The following is a 22,962-nucleotide window of genomic DNA, read 5'->3' as shown; positions in this document are numbered from 1 at the left end:
ACATACATATCTACATATATATACTGTATATAGCAAAATCCCCGCGCTTCGCAGCGATGAAGTACTGCTTTTAAATTTTTATTAAGAAGAAAAGAAAACCTTTTTAAACTGAGGGAAAATATACCAATAACTATCTGTTAAGGATTTCTTTGTATACCATGTTGTCAGTTCAGCACTCCGGTTGTAATATGACGAAGCTGCGCAAGCTCACTCTTGAGAATGCAACGTATAGTTTTGTCCAGTAGAAAAGCAATCTTGCCTCAAATCAATGGCAACCTTTTGTAGGGTCCATCCCTAAGTCTTATTAATTGTCATCGCGAAGCAGAGCCTTACTGGAAATTTGAGGCATTTGAATTGAAATGGGTGATCAGAGGGTATAAAGGTGATGTGAGGAATACATTCAGAGTGTGGCACTCTGCTGTTTTTTTGTGTAGCTGCCTTCACACAGCTTCTCTGCTGCTTTATAAACGAATGCCATATAAGGCTGTTGTTTCTCCTTGCTTCACGGTTCTGTACTGTTTTATTGTTCGTTTATTACGATTGTTATAGTTATTGTGTAGCTATTTGAGACTTACTTTACTGTTCAGGTACCCATTTCCTTTATTTAATCCGCGGCTTGTATGCTATTTTTTGTTCATTTATTACGATTATAGTTATTTATTGATTCCCTTCTTTAACTGACTGCCTGCTCATATAAGGCGCTCCGCTGGTTTTTTGTGAAGCAGCCTTTACACAACTTCTCTGATGTTTTATAAACGAACGACTTATAAGGCCATCTTTTTTCCTTGTTTCGCCAAGGAAGCTGCCTTTTTATTTAATCCACGGGTTCTCCGATGTTTTTTTGTTCGTTTATTACGATTGTTATAATTCTCTTTATATAGCACATTGTCAGTTCAGCACTCCATCGTAATATGACGAAGCTGCGCGAGCTCACTCTTGAGAATGCAACGTATAGTTGTCCAGGAGAAAAGCAATCTTGTCTCAAATCAATGGCAACCTCTTGTAGGGTCTGTCCCTGAGACTTATTACTTGTCATCGCAAAGTAGAGACTTACTGGAAATTGGAGGCATTTGAATTGAAACGGGAGATCAGAGGGTGTAACGTGGATGTGAGGAATACATTGAGTGTGGAGAAACTCTGGAGACAGCGTGTGTATTAACTTGTGGATTTTTCTGTGAGTATTTGGTGGCAGTGTGACGAAGTTGCTTCCGTAAGACCGCGTTCGCTGTGGAGCTCAGCTCGGAGCAGCTGGGAGAGCTGCTGAGAGGGAGACGCTGCAACCTGAAGAGCCAGCATGCCGCCGCACTGGGGAGGAAAGAGCCAAAATGGCCGCGGGCCGGATGTCCTGCCCGCTGACAGGCACGGGATTGGCTGGTGTGTCTTGTGTGCCCGCCAATGATGGTACAGAGGCGGGACCAAGGAATACCAGTCTCATGCCGAGGAGAGACCTGATTGGGCCAGAGGGAGTGGCCCACAGGAGGCAGGCGACGAGTGGCGCTGTTCGACAGGTAAGCCCACCGGCGTCTGTCTCTCTGTTTTCGCCAGCGGCACGGCGCGAGCCGGAGGGATTCCTTCGGCCTGCCAAGTCGCCTTTGTTGCAGCTGTTGGGTACTATCGTCGTCCAGTTGGAGCAGCTGAGGGGGAAGGCGGTCGCGTTGGAAGAGACGCCGAGTAGGACGGAGGATCGGCGCAACGCTGGAGCCTTTGGCCGACGGAGTACCGCGGGGAAGGTAAGTCTTGCCGTCCCCGTAAAGCATGAGGGGGGTTTCGCCGAACACGGCCGTGACTGTGTAAAGGAAGACCGGCTTCGAGTAGGCAAATCCCCAACAGCGGACGCGGCGGTGCAGACGGCCGACGGAGCGAGGAGAGCGAGTACGCAGGCGCTGGCAGGACAGGGGCTGATGAGTGCCCTGGGTCCTAGCGCCCTGCACTCCAAGCCAGCGGCAGTCTCCCGTCGCTCTGCAGGGATGCAGACGGGGCTGGATTTGAGCTATTGCCATGCTCAGACCCAGACCGTCAAGGCGTCCAAGAGGAGAAGGAGGAACCGAGGGGTGAATGCCGGTTCCTCCGATAGGAGGGGACGTCTTGCTGCGTGCGAGCGTCCAGAGGAAAGCCGTCCTCTGCGGAGGCAGAGGGAATCCCCTGGGTGGCTGGGCGAGCCGCCTGTGAGTGCGGTCCCGCTGACAACGAGAGGACGGGCATGGAACCTGCGGTGGAGGAGCCAAACAGGCAAGTCATGGGTTGTCGTGGGGGGGAAGAGCGCTGCCGGTACGGAGATCGGTGGGACGCTCTGTGCAAGTGTCCTGGCAGTGCTTCTGGCCCTCCCTTTTCTCTTTCCACAGGACCGAAGCCCCGACGAGCGCAGGGACCGACGCCATGTGGAACCTGCCCTCCTGGCGGAGACGGAGGGGGTGAGAGCGCCGCAGACCAGAGGGGTGTGTTGGCGTTGGAGGGGGTGCCGAAACGAGATGTCCCAGGGTGCCGTGTTGGACCTAGGGAACATAGTAGGACCCTCTCTGGGGATGTGCTGCCCTTTCGGGGAGTGTCGCTCGGACCCACATGTCTTCGCTAGCGGTGGGGCACTGTGGAACCCGGCCAGGGCTGGAGCCGGGCCGGGACGCCCAGGAGGACCGGAGGAGGGCTTGTGCCTCCTCCAGACCACGAGGGGGCGTCCGCCCTGGTTATGTTGGGGGCCTCGGGTGAAGGGCTTGGAAGCCCAGCCCTTTAGGGACCTGTGGCCACCGCCAGGCGGCGCCCCAGTGCCTGAATATCCCGGGAGCCCAGCACTTCTGCCACACCAGGAAGTGCTGGGGGAAAGATGACGGGGGACACCCGGATGGCTTACGGGTGCGCAGCCGGCACTTCCGCCACACTGGGGCGTGGCTTCGGAGATATGCCGGGAAGCAGCTGGAGCCCATCCGGGTTCCCATTTAAGGGGCCGCCTCCCTTCAGTCGTTGGCAGAAGTCGGGTGGAAGAGGAAGGAGCTGGAGGGAGGACTACAGGCGGCCAGGAGAGAGAGGCACAGAGACTGTGTGGCCTGGACATTGGGGGATCGGTGCTGGAGGCACTGGGGAGTGCATGTGACTATATTAACTTGTAAATATTGTAAATAAATGTGTGTTGGGTGAAATATGATGTCCGTCTGTGTGTGTCCGGGCCAGCGTCCACAATATATATATATATATATATATATATATATATATATATATATATATATATATATATATATATATATATATACTGTACATATGTGATAAACCAAATGATGTCATGGCCGAGATGGGCTTTACCTGGCCAGGAAGCCAATATAGCAGATAGTCAGGAAGTGACAGTATTCCCTCTATGTCTTAGGAGGTGGACATGGAGGGACGCTTTGGCAGCAAGTGCCACTGAGCTGCTGTTCAGCAGCTGTGGATGGACATGTTAGATGGGGAAGTAACCCAGCTGGGGTGGTTGGCAGTCCCTCTCCTGGTCGGAGGGCAGAAATATGGGACAGTCCAAGACTGCCTGCTAATGGGCAGATTACTTCCCTATACACTAGGTGGCAGCATCCCTTCTGGTGAGTCCCGGTACAAACAAATATTTCAAATGGCCTTCGTAGGAGTTCTACATAGAGATCTACAATGAGATATATATATATATATATAACACGTTCATTATCTGACCAAAAGAAAATAAGCCACATTGCATATTACAGCATGTATTTTTTTTACCTTCCAGAATAGCTGTATTTGACCATTTCTTTCATTTTCCTCCTTGAACCAGTAATTGAGCTTTCCAGTGGGAGCTAGAACAAAAGAATAGAAAGCAGATCATAAAAGTCCACTACACACTTCTGATCAGTCATACTGTATTAAATGTACCATCTGACCTCTTTAACTTTAAAGTCTTTATAAGTATCTCTTTAATACTAAAAAGTAATATGAGTTGTGATTTTCAAAATAGTACACTTTTGCAGTATTTTACATATATATATATAATTTATAAGAAATAATCTTACGCCTTATCAAGGTGTTTCCAGTTTTTTCATTGCTCCATTCGCTCCAATATTCAGAGGATGATTTGAGACGCATCTGCAGTCGATATGTGGTACTGGGTGCAAGTCCGCACAGCTTAACAGCCACATGCACAATGACACTCTTAACCTGAAGCAGATAATAGCATATAAACCATCTGATATCTTTCTTGCATTTTTGTTTGTTTAGAATGATTATTTGAAATGACTATTGTCAACTCTTGCTTTGACAGTCTGATTAGAAATGAGAGTAAAGAGTAATATGGAGAATATCAGTTACTGAGAAGAATCGGTTAATTTTTTTCTAACAATTTGCCTGTGTTTTTGTATGGAAACTTATTCCTGCCACTCAAAAAAAAATGTTTAACTGCATTTTTTCATAAAGGTATTACCTGGTGTAGTCAATATTTTTATACAGGCACATGGTCTGGATATCCTGTGCCAATGATGGCTAGTGAAGGAGAGATTAAGGGCATGTATACTGTAGTATGCAGTCAAGTAACAAAAACTGAACAAAAGCTATAGGTATAGGTTAAATCATGCATATGCTGAGGAGTAAATTTAATCCAGTTTAGAGTCACAGTTGATTATCTCAGAAGCATTGCGTGTAAAGAAAGAAGCAGATGTGATAGATGATACCATAGTCCTTTGCAGGACACAGTCACACAGCCAATCAGAAAAGGGTGTGTTATGAATTTTTTGATATTTTGAAACAGTGTGGTCTGGTGGGGCAGTGGTTAGTATTAATACCTTGAACACTCTGTGGCTCAGGTTGGGGATGGAAAAAGGGGATGAATGTTATTTACTTCATAGCACATAAAGGACTAAACATTTTTTCTTAATTGAGAAGTATTCCTTACACATTTCCAGTATTCAAAGATCTTGCTTGCTTGTGATGTAAACGAGGAGAATGTGCAAACCTCATGGAGACCCTAGAACCATGAGTCAGGAATGCTAGCTAACAGTCTGCCAATGTTATGCCTCAGCTCAGGCAGAATTATTGTGGGCCTATAACATCAGTTCTTGTCACTTGATTGCAAGCTATGCACGTCCAATATCTTTGCAAATCAATGCAAAAATTTTGTGAAATAATGCAGTACGTTTGCAAAATTTTAACTCTACAATACTTTTCAACAATACTTTTACAAAATAACAATTGTTTTACAAAATAATGTAATGCATTTTTGCAAAATAATGCAATCCTTTTGCAAAATAACACAATTGTTTTATAAAATAGAGCAATACTTTTGCAAAATAATTCAGTACTTTTACAAAATAACAAAATAATTTTACGAAATAATGGAAAATGTTAATTTACAGAAAGGCCATTGAAAAATGATTTTCCTGTGTACCTCTCTCATTTGCCATGTTTGTCCACCTTCGGTCATGTAGCGAACTTCACCTCTTAAGTCGTCCAGCCAATGCAGGAATTCTGGAATCATCCAGTGGAGGTTCAAACAATTACCAAGCCCAGTGTCGGTTTCAACTGAGTGGATGACTGGTGGATCTAATTTTACTAAAAAATATAAGAGAGGAACAAACACAATTTATAGCATAGACAGGAGTAATTATCCATAGTTCAAGATAAATTACAGTGTGAGAGCACATCCTTCTTTATCTCCAGCTTTTCCTACTTCTGTGTGGCTATGATGTGTTTGACCAAATTAAGAGAGTGTCTGCTATGGTATCCAGACAAAGCCTTAGTCCCCGCCAAGGAGCAGACACAAAAACCACCTCATCCCCAGAATTACGGCCATCTCTCTGTCATCTGGTCCTTATTTTATACAGATGTTGTGCTGTCACTGAACCATAACAGACGTGCACACCAAACACTGCTGCAATGTGAAAATGCTGATGAAGTTCGCTGGGATTAGCCGATATGTGCTGGATGTAATGAAAAGTGGTCAATGAACTATACTATATCAAAACTAAATAAAATAGTGATAGAAGAAGACACTAAAAATCACTACAATTGCCAAAAAATTAACAAAATAATTATTTACCAGCATCCAAGGGATCAAGACACAGACTTTCTGAAGTTTGACGTCCTAGAGTATTGTTCACAGTGATGTAAATATTAATTTCAGAACCCAAACGAAAGTCTGCACGTGGAAATGTGCACTTGTTGGCTCCTATTTCTGGAATGCAGATACGTTCCTTCTCAGAGCATGAGGGTCTGCATTTTCCATTACTAAATAAACGAAGGAAAGAAAAATGGATATTTGCATATAATGCTTACTTTGTTATTTGATTATAAATAATAATTCTGTATTCTCATGTTCCTCAGCCTTCAGCTTGCATATTCTTCACTGTACCTTCTGAACCTCTCTTATTAGAATGAGGGAGCTGGCGTGAAAAGACATATTTGTTAGATACTCTGCGTGTCTCACTGATAAGAGTGAGCCTGGTAAAAAAAACATCTTCTTGCTTTACTGCAAGTGAACCTGTTACACAGTAACATATAATGAATTAATTTGCTTGTTTACCTAGGCGGTACATATGTAGGGTTTCAGTTAAATATGTAGGGTTTGCAAATTACTCTTTGCAGATAGAAATCAGATAAAAATGCAAAAAGAAAAACAAAAACAGATTGTAACTGCTGATAACAAATATTGAATCTAAGAGATCAAGTGCAAGGGACTCTTTTTGATAATACACATTCACTGAAAACTTATGATTTTTATTTATTTTTCATTATTTTCTGTAATGACTGAAATTTGTCATTGTTAATGTATATGTTACACAGAGGTCAGGACCACAGAGTCTGAATGGACCCCTGCTAAAGATATCAGTAGTGGAAGCAGCTGCATAGAGCTATGACCATTATGGTGCCAACCTGTTGATAGACACCAGTGACTTTGGAAGCTGCCAGGTCCAAGTTAGAGGGCCTCTATATTTAATTAAGAAGCTAAAAAGATTATGGCTATAGCAGTGGAGGGGTGAAAATTGGTATATAGGTGAACTTTCATAAGGCCATGTTAAATGATTAGCATTAAATTGTTTCTGGTAAAGCATTCTGTGACACAGAAAGTTCAGACTGCATTGAGGCTATTCACAGGAAATGTTGACCTCAGCTGGGGATGTTGGCTTTGAGGAACTTTGAGGAACTCAAAAACATAGCAGATACATCCTCTTTGGAGGCCACAGTGACAGAGGCATTGGTTGGAGTTGAGTCAGTCTCTTTGGCTGTGATGAAATAAGAACTTAGCAGAGTTAAGCCTGCAGGGGTGGATGGGAACTAATTTGAAAACCATGACAACACTGGAAGGTATGGGAGTGTTCTGGCTAATGTGGCACCTGAATGTTGTTTGGAAATGCTGACCAAAGCCATCTCAAAAGGAGAAGTGGCCCACATCCAAAATGTGCAGTCCCCCCTCACACATACATAAAAATAAAAATACACACAAATAATTTAATGCCACAACACACACAACTTGAATTCTTATTCATGATGAATTATAAAGTTATTAAGAGAGCAGATGCCTTGTTCAAAAATGGAGGCTAGTGTGTCTTACATCAACTACCTCATCAGGTGCAAACTAAACGTTATTAGAGAATGCAGCATAACTAAACCAGACTGGGAAGATTAAGTTAGCTGGTAGAAAAATGGTGAGGTAGGGACACATTTAGAAACACTGTCGTGGACATGAGAAGAGAATGACAAAACAGATCAGGGAGGATGCAAATGTGCAAAAAATCTAGTGAAACACCTGAAGGTATCAATAGCATTAACAGCTTCACAGACCAGCTAGGTAGCAATTTCATTACATCAATGCTATTCCCTGCTGCCACCACTCAACACAACAATCCCATGAGAGCACATAACATAAATCCTGCCAAGGACACTGTTCACCCCTTGGGAAAACCCTGGCACTGCCAGTGCCTCAGGACTGTTGGACTGGAATGGTAATCCCCATTTTCTAAAAGGGAGGGAGAAAATGATGTGATCCAACTACTGAGAGAAACCTATACCAAAGTACTGGAATGGAGACCCTGTCTGATTGATGACTCTTATATTCACAAGAAATAATGTGGATTTTTATCTGATGAAGCCAAGAAGATAACTCCATCCATCAGAAGCAAATGTTCAAGTGTTAGGTTCACAAATTGGTTACTCTGAAATCCTCAGTCACACCTCGATGTTTCTTCCTTGAAAATTAAAATCTTGAATATTCTGCTACAAGGACAAGAAAGGGCAAAGTAAAAATTAAAACCATTAGTACCAGAAGATGAGAGAATGTGAAGTCAAAAAACTAGCACAGGAAAAAACTAGGAGATGCGAAAATGCCAAAGCATGACTGCCAAATTGTTAAACCAGTATCATAGTCAAGAAATACGCAAAAGGCTTAACTCCCTAAGAAGGTGGTCCCTAGCTAATGAGGAATGGTTTAGAATCACAATCCGAAACACCACCATCTTAAATAGCAGTGACACAATAATGTCCTGCGCTGGGCTGGCGCCCCGCCCGGGGTTTGTTTACTGCCTTAACCCTGTGTTGGCTGGGATTGGCTCCATCAGACCCCCGTGACCCTGTAGTTAAGATATAGCAGGTTGGATAATAGATGGACAAAATAATGTCACATGTTGCATTCAGCTGCCACATGGGTAGCATTAGACACCATTACTGACAATGGTATGGCTGCAGCTATCAGAAAATGTACAGAATGGAGATAACTGTAGTAGAAAATCAAATCCAAAAATTGTGGTGCAAAAAATAACATTATTTAAAAAATATTCCCAATCTCAAAATACATGCATACTTACATTCTGGACATTCCAAAATGATGGAATTACAACACACATGTACAGGTGAAAAAACGCTTTTGGTCCACACTGAATCAATCCATCATAATGACAATATGTGAACACAACTCTCACGCCACAAAATACAGGGACCAAATGGCTGATCATTGGTCTTGAATCCACCTTCTTGAAGCACCTTCTGCTAGCTTCTAGGGTTGAAGACGTTAAGCTTTTTCTGAGTCTTCAAAGCACACACAAACAAGATTGTCAAAATGCCTTGACCCCTGAAATATATGTGTAAGGCCAAAGAGTTGGTTGACTGTTTCTCAGTTAGACTGTGATCTTCTGCTTGCATTGGAAAGGTTTGTGTGTGATGCAGTTGGGATGAGAATTAAGGCCTCTAAATCCAAGGTCATGGTCCTTTCCTTGAAAAAAGAGGCCATTTTTTTCACTTCTGGTAAGGAGTAAATAACTACCCCATGTGCCCCAGGAACCTGTTCATGAGTGATGGTAAATATGATCATGAATCGGCACAACAGGAGCAGTTTTGAGGACGTTGAACCAGAGTGAATGTATAGCTGAGAACTAATACAAAACTTGAGATTTACCAGTTGGCTTACATTCCTATCCTCAGTTATGACCTACATTCCTATCCTCAGTTATGGCCTGGAGCTTTGGATATCACTGAAAAAATGTCATTACAAGTTCAGGCGGTCATACTGTGGGGCCATTGTAGGGCTATTCAATTATTCCTCATGATAGAGTGAGAAGCTCAGCTGAAGGAGTTTTATTTCCCCAGCAGCAGTTGGAAGACGTTTAAGAGCATAGGGTGGTCTGGTCTGCCAGAATATTACTACTGAGACCCTCTCTAAGACAAGTGGAATAGAAATGAAGATATATGAGGGGGAAGTTCCCTAAATGTTCTATTTATTTGCGGCATTTGTCAAGAAAAAATGTTAAGGACCTTATACTTCATTGTTTTAAAAAGAAAGTAAGTCTTGTCTGAAAAGTAAGCCAATCATACAAATTGGTGTCTAGTCCAAAATAAGGACTGCTAAAAGCACAGGTTCACAGGTTCCAAAATTTCTAAAACCCCAACTTTGATAAAGTAGACATGGAATGGGTTATACTGGATTGGCCTTTGCAAAGCATGTAGTTGTGAATCAAATGTCATGTACTGTAAACTTGAACTGAGCATTTTAGAACAACTAAATTACCATAGTGAAGCATGCAGGACTATGTCTATTGGAATAAACATGTTGCTGTCCAGGTCCCACCAGCAGGAAAGTGTCCTGGGTTCTGTCAGATTTGTCATGCAGGCAAGGTTTCGAGGTTCAGAAGAAGATGGACCTAAAAACATTACCAAAGGTAAAAGAATTATAGAGTTAACAACAAACCAAACTGCAAAATACAATAAATGTCATGTCTTACTTTTCAATTGAAGAAGTAGACTATTAGTCACTTTAAAGAATTTTTGTCTGATTTATCAGGGTGTGTTTTGATTATTATCTGACTCGTCAACATAATACTTGACATTCCTCATTACAGTGCTGACCAAATCTGAAAACTCCTAGAACTTTAGTGTAGTCATATTCTTAAAAAAGCTGAAATGGGGAGGTACTGTTTTAATTTAGTTAGAAACATTTACTAACTGCATGTTTATATAACAAGCATTTATATCAAACATACTGTACATAGATCTCCCCAGTGCTTTATAATGCAAACCAGCTTTCTTTGTATTTTCTTTAACTTTTGGAAAGGTTAGAAGGATTGGATTGTTACCAAGACTCCATTTTGTCTGCAGATCTTTCACTTCAAAGTAAGTACATTAGTCTTCAGTGGTACAGGTTGCTGTCACTGATGATCCCAAAGTAACCATTCTTGAATTATTTGACACATCACCCCATTGAGAAAACTCGTAACTTATTTAAAGATTCTTTAAAGGGTCTGTGTTGCTTACCAAACTTTCTGATCCACTGTTTAGTAGTTAAAGATAGTTAGGGTGGTTTCCACATTTAACTGACCTTAGCTTATCTCCCAGCAGTAAGAGGTGTATGGTTCCAAAGGTACAGTACTTGAGATCTCATAAAAACATTATCTTGGTGTAGCTGTCTATCTAACCTGGAAGTATTGCAGATGGATAAGAACATAGGAATAACAAGAGCAAGCCATTCAGCCCAACCTAACTCATCAATGTCTAGTTACATAATATTTGCAATATATCATTAGGTCAAATTTTTAAGGTCCTCAAAGTACAAACACAGCCTAAGAATAGCCTCCTGTGATTTGTTCTTATGCTATGTAACCTTCTTAATTGCTTCTGTACACTGTCTGAATGTGGACAGTGATGAGCCATTCACTTCAAAGTTCTTCCTGTAAGATGTTTAAGTAGTTAAGTTAAAGTTAGTCTCTTAAGTTTAGATTCCGATTTATGTATTGAAATCTAACATTTTTACTTCCTATCTATAATAGTTCATAATTTCATCTGCCACATATCTGAACAAGTTTAACTTCTGTCCAGGTCCTTAGGAAATGATTCTGCTGACTTAAGAATATCTGTCATTATTACTAGTTTAATGTCATCAGCAGACTTTAGCAGCTTGGTAGTTACAGTTTAATTAAGATAATTTTCATAAATTAAAAAGAGCAATGGCTCTGGGCATTGATTTGTGTACGTCACCATTTACAACATTACCTAAATCAGGAAGTATTTCTTTCACCATAACATTCTGTTTTCTGTATTTGAGCCAGTTCTGCACCTAATGTGACTTCGTCTGCTTGAAACCAGCCATGAAGCTGCCTCAGATGTTTATTTTCTATACTGCAGTTTTTGTTTTCCTTTTTTCCAGTATAAACTGGAAGTTTAAATTACAATGTTAATGGACATATTGTCATAATTACTTTGTATCATTGAAATTACTCTCTTTTATTGTGTGTTTATCCTCATTTATAAGTCCATGTACTGTATGTGAATATTTTTTTGTTCTTTATTTTGCCTTACACAATTTCTCGTATTAGGAATTTGTTAGTTTTTACATACCCCTTGGGGTCAGAGCGCAGGGTCAGCCATTGTACAGCGCCCCTGGAGAAATTAAAGGTTAAGGACCCAGCAGAGTAGGATCTCTTTTTGGCAGTGACAGGGATTCAAACCGGCAACCTTTGGGATACCAGTGCAGATCCTTAGCCTCAGAGCCACCACTCTGCGCAAAGGATATCACGCATTAGTCGAGGTACAGCTGCAGTTCTTGATAGACGATCTACCAGAAATTATTGTAGGGACCCGAGTTCGAATCCCGCTCAAGGCACATTGCCGTATGGAAAAAAAAACAGCTTTCTCTTCAACGAACGGTGCTTTGAATCCTACATTGCAGATGTAGTTGTTTATTTTTCTTTTTCGATTAAACTAAAATGTTTAGTGAATGATTTATCAAGGAACACACAGAAAACAAATAATATTTAAAAATCACACTTAAACAAACTGCCTGCCCATTCTATTGAAATAAATAACAAATAATAATGCATTTCACTTCCTTATATAGCGCCTTTACTATGATCTGTGATGGCTGCACAGATAATCAAGAGGGATAAAATAAAAATGAAAGCGCAATAAGAATGAATAAATAATATTGCACAGCCTTGTGTTTGTATGTATTTATAACATTTGGGAAGTAATATATTCTTGATGATGCTGACATTTAATTAATTTGAAGTAGGTAAAAATAAATATTTGGAAATATTGCAAAGGGAAATGTTTATATACTTAGTGCAAAATAACTATATGTGTTCTAGTAAACAAGCATACACACCACTTATATATATACATATATATATATATAATTAACTATATATATATCTATAATACAGTGGTGTGAAAAACTATTTGCCCCCTTCCTGATTTCTTATTCTTTTGCATGTTTGTCACACAAAATGTTTCTGATCATCAAACACATTTAACCATTAGTCAAATATAACACAAGTAAACACAAAATGCAGTTTTTAAATGATGGTTTTATTATTTAGGAGAAAAAATCCAAACCTACATGTCCCTGTGTGAAAAAGTAATTGCCCCCTGAACCTAATAACTGGTTGGGCCACCCTTAGCAGCAATGACTGCAATCAAGTGTTTGCGATAACTTGCAATGAGTCTTTTACAGCGCTCTGGAGGAATTTTGGCCCACTCATCTTTGCAGAATTGTTGTAATTCAGCTTTATTTGAGGGTTTTCTAGCATGAACCGCCTTTTTAAGGTCATGCCATAGCATCTCAATTGGATTCAGGTCAGGACTTTGACTAGGCCACTCCAAAGTCTTCATTTTGTTTTTCTTCAGCCATTCAGAGGTGGATTTGCTGGTGTGTTTTGGGTCATTGTCCTGTTGCAGCACCCAAGATCGCTTCAGCTTGAGTTGACGAACAGATTGCCGGACATTCTCCTTCAGGATTTTTTGTAGACAGTAGAATTCATGGTTCCATCTATCACAGCAAGCCTTCCAGGTCCTGAAGCAGCAAAACAACCCCAGACCATCACACTACCACCACCATATTTTAGTGTTGGTATGATGTTTTTTTTTTATGAAATGCTGTGTTCCTTTTACGCCAGATGTAACGGGACATTTGCCTTCCAAAAGTTCAACTTTTGTCTCATCAGTCCACAAGGTATTTTCCCAAAAGTCTTGGCAATCATTGAGATGTTTCTTAGCCAAATTGAGACGAGCCCTAATGTTCTTTTTGCTTAACAGTGGTTTGTGTCTTGGAAATCTGCCATGCAGGCTGTTTTTGCCCAGTCTCTTTTTTATGGTGCAGTCGTGAACACTGACCTTAATTGAGGCAAGTGAGGCCTGCAGTTCTTTAGACGTTGTCCTGGGGTCTTTTGTGACCTCTCGGATGAGTCGTCTCTGCACTCTTGGGGTAATTTTGGTCGGCCGGCCACTCCTGGGAAGGTTCACCACTGTTCCATGTTTTTGCCATTTGTGGATAATGGCTCTCACTGTGGTTCACTGGAGTCCCAAAGCTTTAGAAATGGCTTTATAACCTTTACCAGACTGATAGATCTCAATTACTTCTGTTCTCATTTGTTCCTGAATTTCTTTGGATCTTGGCATGATGTCTAGCTTTTGAGGTGCTTTTGGTCTACTTCTCTGTGTCAGGCAGCTCCTATTTAAGTGATTTCTTGATTGAAACAGGTGTGGCAGTAATCAGGCCTGGGGGTGGCTACGGAAATTGAACTCAGGTGTGATACACCACAGTTAGGTTATTTTTTAACAAGGGGCAATTACTTTTTCACACAGGGCCATGTAGGATTGGATTTTTTTTTCCCTAAATAATAAAAACCATCATTTAAAAACTGCATTTTGTGTTTACTTGTGTAATATTTGACTAATGGTTAAATGTGTTTGATGATCAGAAACATTTTGTGTGACAAACATGCAAAAGAATAAGAAATCAGGAAGGGGGCAAATAGTTTTTCACACCACTGTATATATACTATTGTACAGCATGATTAGAATCATCTGAGTATTAAAGGTGTAGGTCTGCTTTATAAGCATAATTTAGTCTTAAGTATTAAAAAAAAAGCATACCAGCCTCTTGTTTTTTACAGGTACATGCATATACACAGTATCTATACTAATAAAAGGCAAAGCCCTCACTCACTCACTCACTCACTCACTGACTGACTTATCACTAATTCTCCAAGTTCCCGTGTAGGTAGAAGGCTGAAATTTGGCAGGCTCATTCCTTACAGCTTACTTATAAAAGTTGGGCAGGTTTCATTTCGAAATTCTACGCCTAATGGTCATAACTGGAAGGTATTTTTCTCCATTAACTGTAATGGAGTTGAGCTGGAAAGACGTGGGGGGCGGAGTTTCATGTGACATCATCACGCCTCCCACTTAATCACGTGAACTGACTGTCAACGCAGTGCATAGAAAACCAGGAAGACCTCCAAAAAGCGCTGAAGAAAACATGCATTATATAATTGAGAAGGCAGCGAAACAATAAGAAGTGAGCGAGTGACATATACTACCATATTCATGAGTGCTGCTACTTCGGAAACAAAGCACGATGTAAACCTAAAGTTTAAATTAAGTTCATAGACAGGCTGCCGCTGGCGTTTGTCATGCCCACGGGTAATGTGGGATACAAGTTTAATGAGAGGACACAGGATATAAACGAGAGTTTTGATCACTTTGTAACTAAGTTAAAATTGCACGTGAAGGGCTGTGCTTATGCAGATTCTGAGAGACTGTGTTTGTGGGGGATTGACAGTTAAGGCGAGTGGGGGAGTCACGTCATCATCTCCCCTCCCATTCACCTCATTTCGCTCTGAGCTGAGCTCCGCAGCTACCGCACACAGTGTTACGGAAGCGAATTTGTGACGCTGCCACCAAATACTCACAGAAAAATCCACAAGTTAATACACACGCTTTCTCTACAGTTTCTCCACACTGAATCCTCCAGGCAATTCCTTCAAAAGGTTACATTGACAATCGTGTTAGGTTATTTTTAAAATGTTTCCTTTTCTTAGCACAAGCACAGCTGAGAAGCTTCGATGCATATGCTCCATAACGCATTAAAAAATCACACATTTAATCACACTTTGCAATACAAGCAAAGGGGAACTTCTGTCAATGCATGATTTCATGGTACACCGATTACATTGATCAGCACTTCCCGATTCATTTTACCCTCGCACACCCTTGGTTTGAGAAGAAGTATTAAAAAATATGAGGTTAACACAGAAAAACAGATCACCAATTGAAGCTTTATGAATAATCGATTCGCCATCAATAATTGTTTTGGTAAAGCCATACTCAGTTTAATCCTCCTTCCATTTTATAATTTTTCTGCCACTAGCCATGATTAAATGAATGGTAAAAAAGTAAGAGCGAAGCGAGGGTGACTTATTCAGGCAGGCAGGCGGCGCTCAATAGCTCGAATTTGGATATAAGTAGGTTCTATTTAGTCGCCAGAAATATCTTTGTTAGGAATGGAAGTTGAATTTAGTCTTTAAATTTCTATGGTAAAGAAAAAGTTATGCAATGATGACTAAATTTAACTATATAAAGTCAAAAGTTTTATATATAAAGTCATTTCTGAATATATAAAGTCAAAACTTTAATATATAAAGTCAGCGCTGGAATATATAAAATCAGAACTTGAATATATAAAGTCATTCCCAAACATATAAAGTCAAAACCTGAGTATATAAAGACGGCTGGAATATTTCTGAATATATAAAGTAAGCGCTGGAATATATAAAGTCAAAACTTAAATATATAAAGTCAGCGCTTTATATATTCTGACGCTGACTTTATATATTCAAGTTTTCACTTTATATATTCCAGCGATGACTTTATATATTCAAGTTTTGACTTTATATATTCCGACAGTGACTTTATATATTCAAGTTTTGACTTTATATATTCTGACTTCGACTTTATATATTCACAAAATCAATGTATTTGCCTGTTTGGCACCCCATAGTATATGTGTGTGTGTGTATATGTACACACACATATATATATATATATATATATATATATCAGCAACACTCATGACAATGACAAAACAATTACATTGTCAATCATGTTACGTTTTTATTAAAATGTTTCCTTTTCTTTTTACTTCTCCGCTGCCAAGCACGGGTATTTTGCTATAGATATATAGATATATATAGATATAGATATATATGTATACAGTATATAGATACTGTATGAGAACAACACTCATCTCAATGACAAAACAATTACATTAACAAACATGTTAGGTTATTTTTAAAATTTTTCCTTTTCTTTTTCATAACTTCTTTAACACACTACTTCTCTGCTGCGAAGCACGGGTATTCTGCTAGTAGGCCTATATATATAATTTTTACTGCAGTAATTCATTAACAATTATTGGTCTTTATATATCAGAAAGACTTCCCAAGGGTCTTTTGTAGGAAATATGTACACATGGTTCATTTTCTCTATGATTTGTATTTTTATAATTATAGAGCACTTCATGTTATTATTTTCAAAGCTCACTCTGTAAACTATGATTATACAATTCAATGTTTATTATATTTATACATTATTATATCTGTCTTTACATGTGTTGCACAAATATTAAATAAATCTGCACAAACCGACACTAGTGAGTAACATTTTTAGACAGTTCAAAAAGCAACGCAAATCGCAAAGCGTCTGTGTGCCGACTCGAACAAGCTTTTGCAGTATACTTTAACTGACAAGAGGTTGGCCTGCCCTCTCTGAGTTTTGGTAGTCGTGATTCGTCAATTCTTGGTAGCAGAGCGAGCCGTCATTGGCCAATTCTTGGTAGCCGAAACGAGCTGTGAATGGTCAATTCTTGGTAGGAGAAACGGGTTGTGAATGGTCAATTCTTGGTAGCTAAACGGGTCGCGATTGGTCAATTCTTGGTAGCCGATATGGGCCGTGATTTCCCTGTACTTTCACTTCTTGGTAGAATCTTGGTAGCAGAGAGTGATCCGATTGGTTCTCGCTACCAAGAATTACCTCAACTCACGGCTACTCAGGGGGCCATATATATATAATCGTGAATAGTTTAATCGTTTCTGTTGATGCATTGTATCTGAAAGTACCGACTGCCATCAGAAGATGGAGTTTAAATAATAATCAGTTAATAGTCAAAACTGGAAGACAAGATTTAGTAATCACAGCCCAGGATGGGAGATAAGCCTCGTAAATAAAGAAACTTAGCCAGAGTGTCAGAAACAAAAATGGTTGAATAAGCCAAGGCAAAAAAATTAATACCTAAATCTTAGTCGAGGGGCTGAAAGGAGCTCAACACCAGAGATTTTTTTAAATGCTCAGACAGTACCGCTAATTATTAGATTTTATCCAAAAACATGACAATGAGCGCCTTTGTACTGCTGGCTTATAAATTGTTATGGTAATGGTGTCACTGACTGTGGGTCATCAACATGGTGGTGCCCATAATGAAAACAAGAGAACACCATGGGAGACTGTGATTCATTTTTAACACCATTAGAATTGCACCTGATTAAAAAATCAATGCAATGCCCAGATTCCTTGGCTTAAAATCAGTAAAATGATGTCTGAATTATATTTACAGGCCTAAAATCTCTAAATAAGCAACAAATCATGATGTATTCTTGCTGAAGCGCTCTGAGCCTGTAATCATTAATGTGTGTTGCACAAAATAAATTAAACTGAATTGGACTCAACCATGTTCAGTGACTGAAGAGCCAGTAAGGTCCAATAGCTGAAGCATACCTTGTGTCATGTAATTGTTGGTCCCTTGGGGTCTAAGGTTAGTTTCATAATACACCTCCATAGCACTGTTTGAAATGTTTGGGTCTATTCCAGATTTTTATAAACAGGAAAACAAGATGTCAGACTAACAATGGATCCCAATTATATAAAACATTGTCCTCCAATTATAACATTGTCTACAGTGAAAACCAAAAACTGCATGCCCTTGGAATAAGCTAAGTAACCATTAGCTGCTTTACAGCCCTGAGATATAACATTATATGCTGCAGTGAAAAGGACCAGCGGTAACCTAAAAAAATTGAATGTTCTGTGACTGAGCTGCATACAGGAACAGAATATTTACTTTGTAGCATACCATTTTGTAGCTCCAATGCCAACAACTAATATCTGAGCTTGAAGAAGTCAGCTCTCGAAGCACACTTACTTTTTCCTAGATTTAGAAGTGAAGCCAAGGCCACCAGTATCTTTAGACTCTGCAGAGATGACATAGTCCTTCCTGTGGAAGACCTGAATGAAAACAGACAAAAAGCAATTTATTATGTAAATGTTCAGAAAAGTAGAGAACTGGGCATATCTCTGATGACAATGGACCCTGCAGACTCCATGCTTTGCAATCCTACTTGACTATTCTTTCTCCCCCAAATTTTTCTATGTTCTGTTCTTCAACTCAGATGCTTTTTAAAACACAAATTGTTCTTCTGTCCTCCCCACTTACATTTCTTTTACTCTGTAGATTCTGCTCCTCATGACTTTTACTTCAAGAACTGTGCCAGCTTTACTTGTGATGTTACATATGGTTTTCTACCAGCCTTTGGGAGTCCGTTTGACAATGAGATCTTCCATTTTCTCTCCACATTTCATGGAATTTAGTGTTCAAGAATTTTACTCTAAGAAAAATCTCAACCATTAAAATGTACAGGTAGAATGTGTACATCACTAATCTGTCACCCCTCATACGCACTATGCCATGGGGGTCTTTGTGGACTCTTACTGCCATTTATGTCATGCTTAAACCCTTTAAACCTTTCTCCATATATTTTGAGAATGTCCGTGATATGTACATGCTAGTTTGCAATTTCTAACTTTCTATCATCCAATCTATCCAGTAATATCTATTGTATGTCCTGCCTCTTTTGGACGTCACTTCCTTACCTGTTAATCTATTTCAGAATGTACAGTTCACCATCTATCATATCTTTGCTGGCTTTAAGAAAGCATTTGATGGGGTGTGGCATGTGGGCTACTATAAAAAGTACAACCTGGGGCCAGAAGCTGAACCACACCATCCATCAGCTGTAAGCAAAGGCTGGCAGTGTTCATGGCTCAATAGGAGAGTGACTCCACATTTCAGTTGGCTGTATTTTATCACCTGCGCTCTTTAACATCTCTCTTGAGAATATCATGACTTTTGCCCTCAAAGATCACCAGGGCACCATGAGCATAGGAGGACACACCATCACAAACCTCTTATTTTCAGATGACACCAACAGTGTGTGAAACTGAGTTTGCACATGTGGTGAAATACTTGGAGGAAGCAGCATCGAAATATGACATGGCGATCAATTCTGAAAACACCAAGCTGATGACACACGGTAGAAAACACAATGAAGATGACAGTCAGTGGCTTGATTTAAAGACTGTTAGCCACTTCAAGTGCCAGGAGTGTATTATCAACTGAAAGCTCAAAAACTGAAGCCAATGAACAACACCTCCCTTAGACAAAGTGAAACCAATCTTGAGAGACAAACAGATCAGTCTTAAGGACACATTAAAATTATTATGTCTACTGGTTCTTTCAGTATTTTTACATGCATGTGAATCCTGTATCTTGACAGAAGAACTACAGTAAAAACTCCAAGTGGTGAAGATGAGGTGCTACAGAACTGTTTAGGGGATTTCATACTTCAACCACGTCACAAATCACAAGACTCTTTGCATCATTCAACCACAATCAGGCCATAATGAAGACCTCCTCATGATGGTAAATAGGAAGAAGGTAAATTGATATGCTCATGCCTTAAGAGTTTCTGAGCGCTTCTCCAAGATAATCTTCCAAGGAACAATCCAGGGAAAAGGGAAAAGAGGCAGTGTGATAAAGGCGCTATATAGCGCCTGACCCGGCACAGACTACGCAGAGGCACGTGTTCACACTCAATGCTTTTTTTTATTTTCTTTCTTCAGCCGTGGGCACACGTCTTCCCCGTGTCCCACCGGCCCAACACAGTCCCAAGCACAAAACACACAAAAACCACACTTTCCTGCTCCACCACTCCTCCCAGGCAACCTCGTCATCTTCCTCCCGATTCTGGCCTTGATTGCTGGGAGGCAGGCCCTTTTATACCCCACCCGGAAGTGTTCCAGGTGCCTGACCAGCTGGTCTTAATTGCACCTCCGGGTGGGGCTGATAAACCGTCCAGTGTGGTAGCTGGTTGTCCGCAGCACCCCCTAGCGGCCACCCCATCTCCCAACGGGCTGCTGTGGTGGACTCCATGTCCCATGGAGCCACGGGGAAGATTGAGGAGGGATCCACGGCCAGGGAGGCTGCCCCCAAGCGCCCCGGGGAAGGTACTGCAATGTCCATGATGGCTCCCCCGGGACGTATGCAGCAGAGGCGTACTGGCCGGGCATGGGACCCGGCTGTCCGTCACAGCAGATAAAGAAAAAAGTGTATGAACAACATCACTGAATGAACCCCAATAATGTTTCCTGATACTCAAATGCTGACACATAACTGGCAACTGTGGCAACAAGTGGCTGAATGTTCAACTGCATAGTGCCCCTAATGACCACACTTGGTCAAGACACCAGACCAGACCAATCTCTAATCTACTAATAGAAATCCTTTGGGATATTATCCTTTAAACTTTGGAAGTCTTCCTTTTTTGACCTGTTCCTTTCCTGCACTCTCTACAACAATGATTAACTGATCATCTTGACCTAGTACTGTTAAGTGGCAAGAGCTGGTGTAGCTCGAGACCAGAATGCAAGTAGTTGATCTCGTGCTTCTCTAGTCACTAACCTTCAAGGTCTTCAATAGGTCTTTTACAGTGTCTCAAATAAATATAAACAGATGGAAATGGAACTAAAATAAAGCATATATATATATATATATATATATATATATATATATATATATATCTGATTATACTGACATCTGAGGTGTGTACACTTACCGAGCCCCAATTAGGGCAAAACAAGTGTCGTGTACTTTTTGTATTATTTGACAGGTACTGTATAGCATAAACTGTATATATTTATATATATATATATATATATATATATATATATTTATGTATATATACTGCATATATATATATTTTTTTTTATCTATCATATATGTAAATATATATATAATTTTGATACATATCTGCTTTATTTTAGTCCCAGGTTCATCTGTTTACGATACTTTTTTGGGACATGTAAGACACTGTTTTTCTATAATCTCCTCATATTATTGATCAATACTAAAAAATGTATCTAAAAAAAGAAAGCAATTAACTGATCTCCTGTCCAGGGCTATTTTCTGCCTTGTACTCTGTACTACAGGGTTAGGCTCTGGCCCTGAGAGGACTAAGTAGATTTGAGAAAGTTATGTTCTGTTCAGAAAAAGGAGCATAAATCGGGATAATTACAAAGATTTTTACCTCAACATGACTTATTAGTGCTAGAAAACCCTGACAATGCAAGATCAGTACCAAATCAAACTAATGCATTTTTGTGGGTGCCTCCTCTCAGCATTTCACCACCCCATGCCATCACATTGCCCTCTTCTGTCCCTCATGATTGAAACAAATTTTATCACATTAAGTCTATCTCGGTGTTCTCGCTCTCTTCTCACAGTAAGCAAAAGTATTAAAATGCAGATATAATCGACATCTTTCTTCTATGTAGCTCTGATGGTACATACTGTACTTATTTTGTCATTAACTCAACCATAACATTTCCACTTTATTTTTAGCAAAGCACTGATATTACTGGTGGTACACTGAATTCATGGTATAGCAGTTGTGGCACTCAGAGATTGTTTGTAAAGATGTTAACTACGTTGCAAGTTTGTATTTTTTTTAAATGGAAAGTTTTGCAAAGTCCTCTTATCTTTTCACCAGTCATGTCTCTCTTTCTCAGATACAACAACGCACATATCAAAAGTGCATATTAAAAACAGTGTACTACTGTGTATTTTTGATTTCACTGACAATAGGGCATTTTGTGATCCTCTCCTGATAGGGAATCATGCAGCTGTCTGTCTGCTTCTTTCAGTTTTCAATAGGCAAAGGTCTATAGTGGGTTTACATTTTCATTCTTTTTCTTGTGCCATCTTTCAGTTCTATCTTCATTACAATTACAATTTTAGATTTCAGTTAGTTACAGTCAATAGTACAGTAATAAAATTGTAAAAAAGATGCATTTTTCAGATTGTTAATATTCATTCTTGTTAGTCATTAGCATTTCTTTCTTTACTAGACAGGATAAATACTTGGTGTGCCTGTCATTCCTGGCAAAACAGGTTAGGTCACAGAGTGTATAATGCTTATCTGTCTTGTACATAATTACCATATCCTAAAGTACATGGTGTCACCTATGGAGTACTTAAAGACAACTCCCCAGTTACCTAACTTGTAATGATGATGGAACCACTTCAGTCTTGTTTCAGAGCTCAGCACAGCTGTAAAACTGCTCTGCTTTGAGTAACAATGATTTGCTTATGGCTGCAGACTATGGGAAAACCAGCATATTCATTCCGTTAGACCTCAGTGCAGCATCATTTATGACAGTCAAACACGGCATTCTACTGTCTGGAGTGGAGAGCATTCTGGATATCTCTGGGACACCAGTGGTTTACATAACATAACTGATAGGTAAGAGTTTGTGAGTCTTGGCAACAGCACATCCAGCTCAGCGCCCATCACACTAGGAGCTCCTCAAGGCTCTGTCCTTGGCCCTCTACTC

The 22,962-nt window shown here is 40.1% G+C and overlaps 1 protein-coding gene across 2 annotated transcripts in view; it reads right to left on the bottom strand.

The window, feature by feature from the left end:
- The window catches only part of LOC120518198 (granulocyte colony-stimulating factor receptor-like), an 87,785-nt gene that overhangs the window by 21,780 nt on the left and 43,043 nt on the right, over positions 1 to 22,962 (bottom strand). For both annotated transcript variants that reach the window (XM_039740853.1, XM_039740852.1), the window contains 6 exons: positions 18,437 to 18,519; positions 9,977 to 10,109; positions 6,020 to 6,207; positions 5,369 to 5,532; positions 4,002 to 4,146; positions 3,715 to 3,788 (listed from right to left, as the gene is read on the bottom strand). In XM_039740853.1, coding sequence (XP_039596787.1) covers positions 3,715 to 3,788; positions 4,002 to 4,146; positions 5,369 to 5,532; positions 6,020 to 6,207; positions 9,977 to 10,109; positions 18,437 to 18,500 — 768 coding nt within the window. In that variant the 5' untranslated portion in view covers positions 18,501 to 18,519. The remainder of the gene's footprint in view (positions 1 to 3,714; positions 3,789 to 4,001; positions 4,147 to 5,368; positions 5,533 to 6,019; positions 6,208 to 9,976; positions 10,110 to 18,436; positions 18,520 to 22,962) is intronic.

Source organism: Polypterus senegalus, chromosome 17 (genome assembly GCF_016835505.1).
Source record: "Polypterus senegalus isolate Bchr_013 chromosome 17, ASM1683550v1, whole genome shotgun sequence".
Taxonomy (NCBI): Eukaryota; Metazoa; Chordata; class Cladistia; order Polypteriformes; family Polypteridae; genus Polypterus; species Polypterus senegalus.
This window is presented reverse-complemented; position numbering and strand designations above follow the sequence as displayed.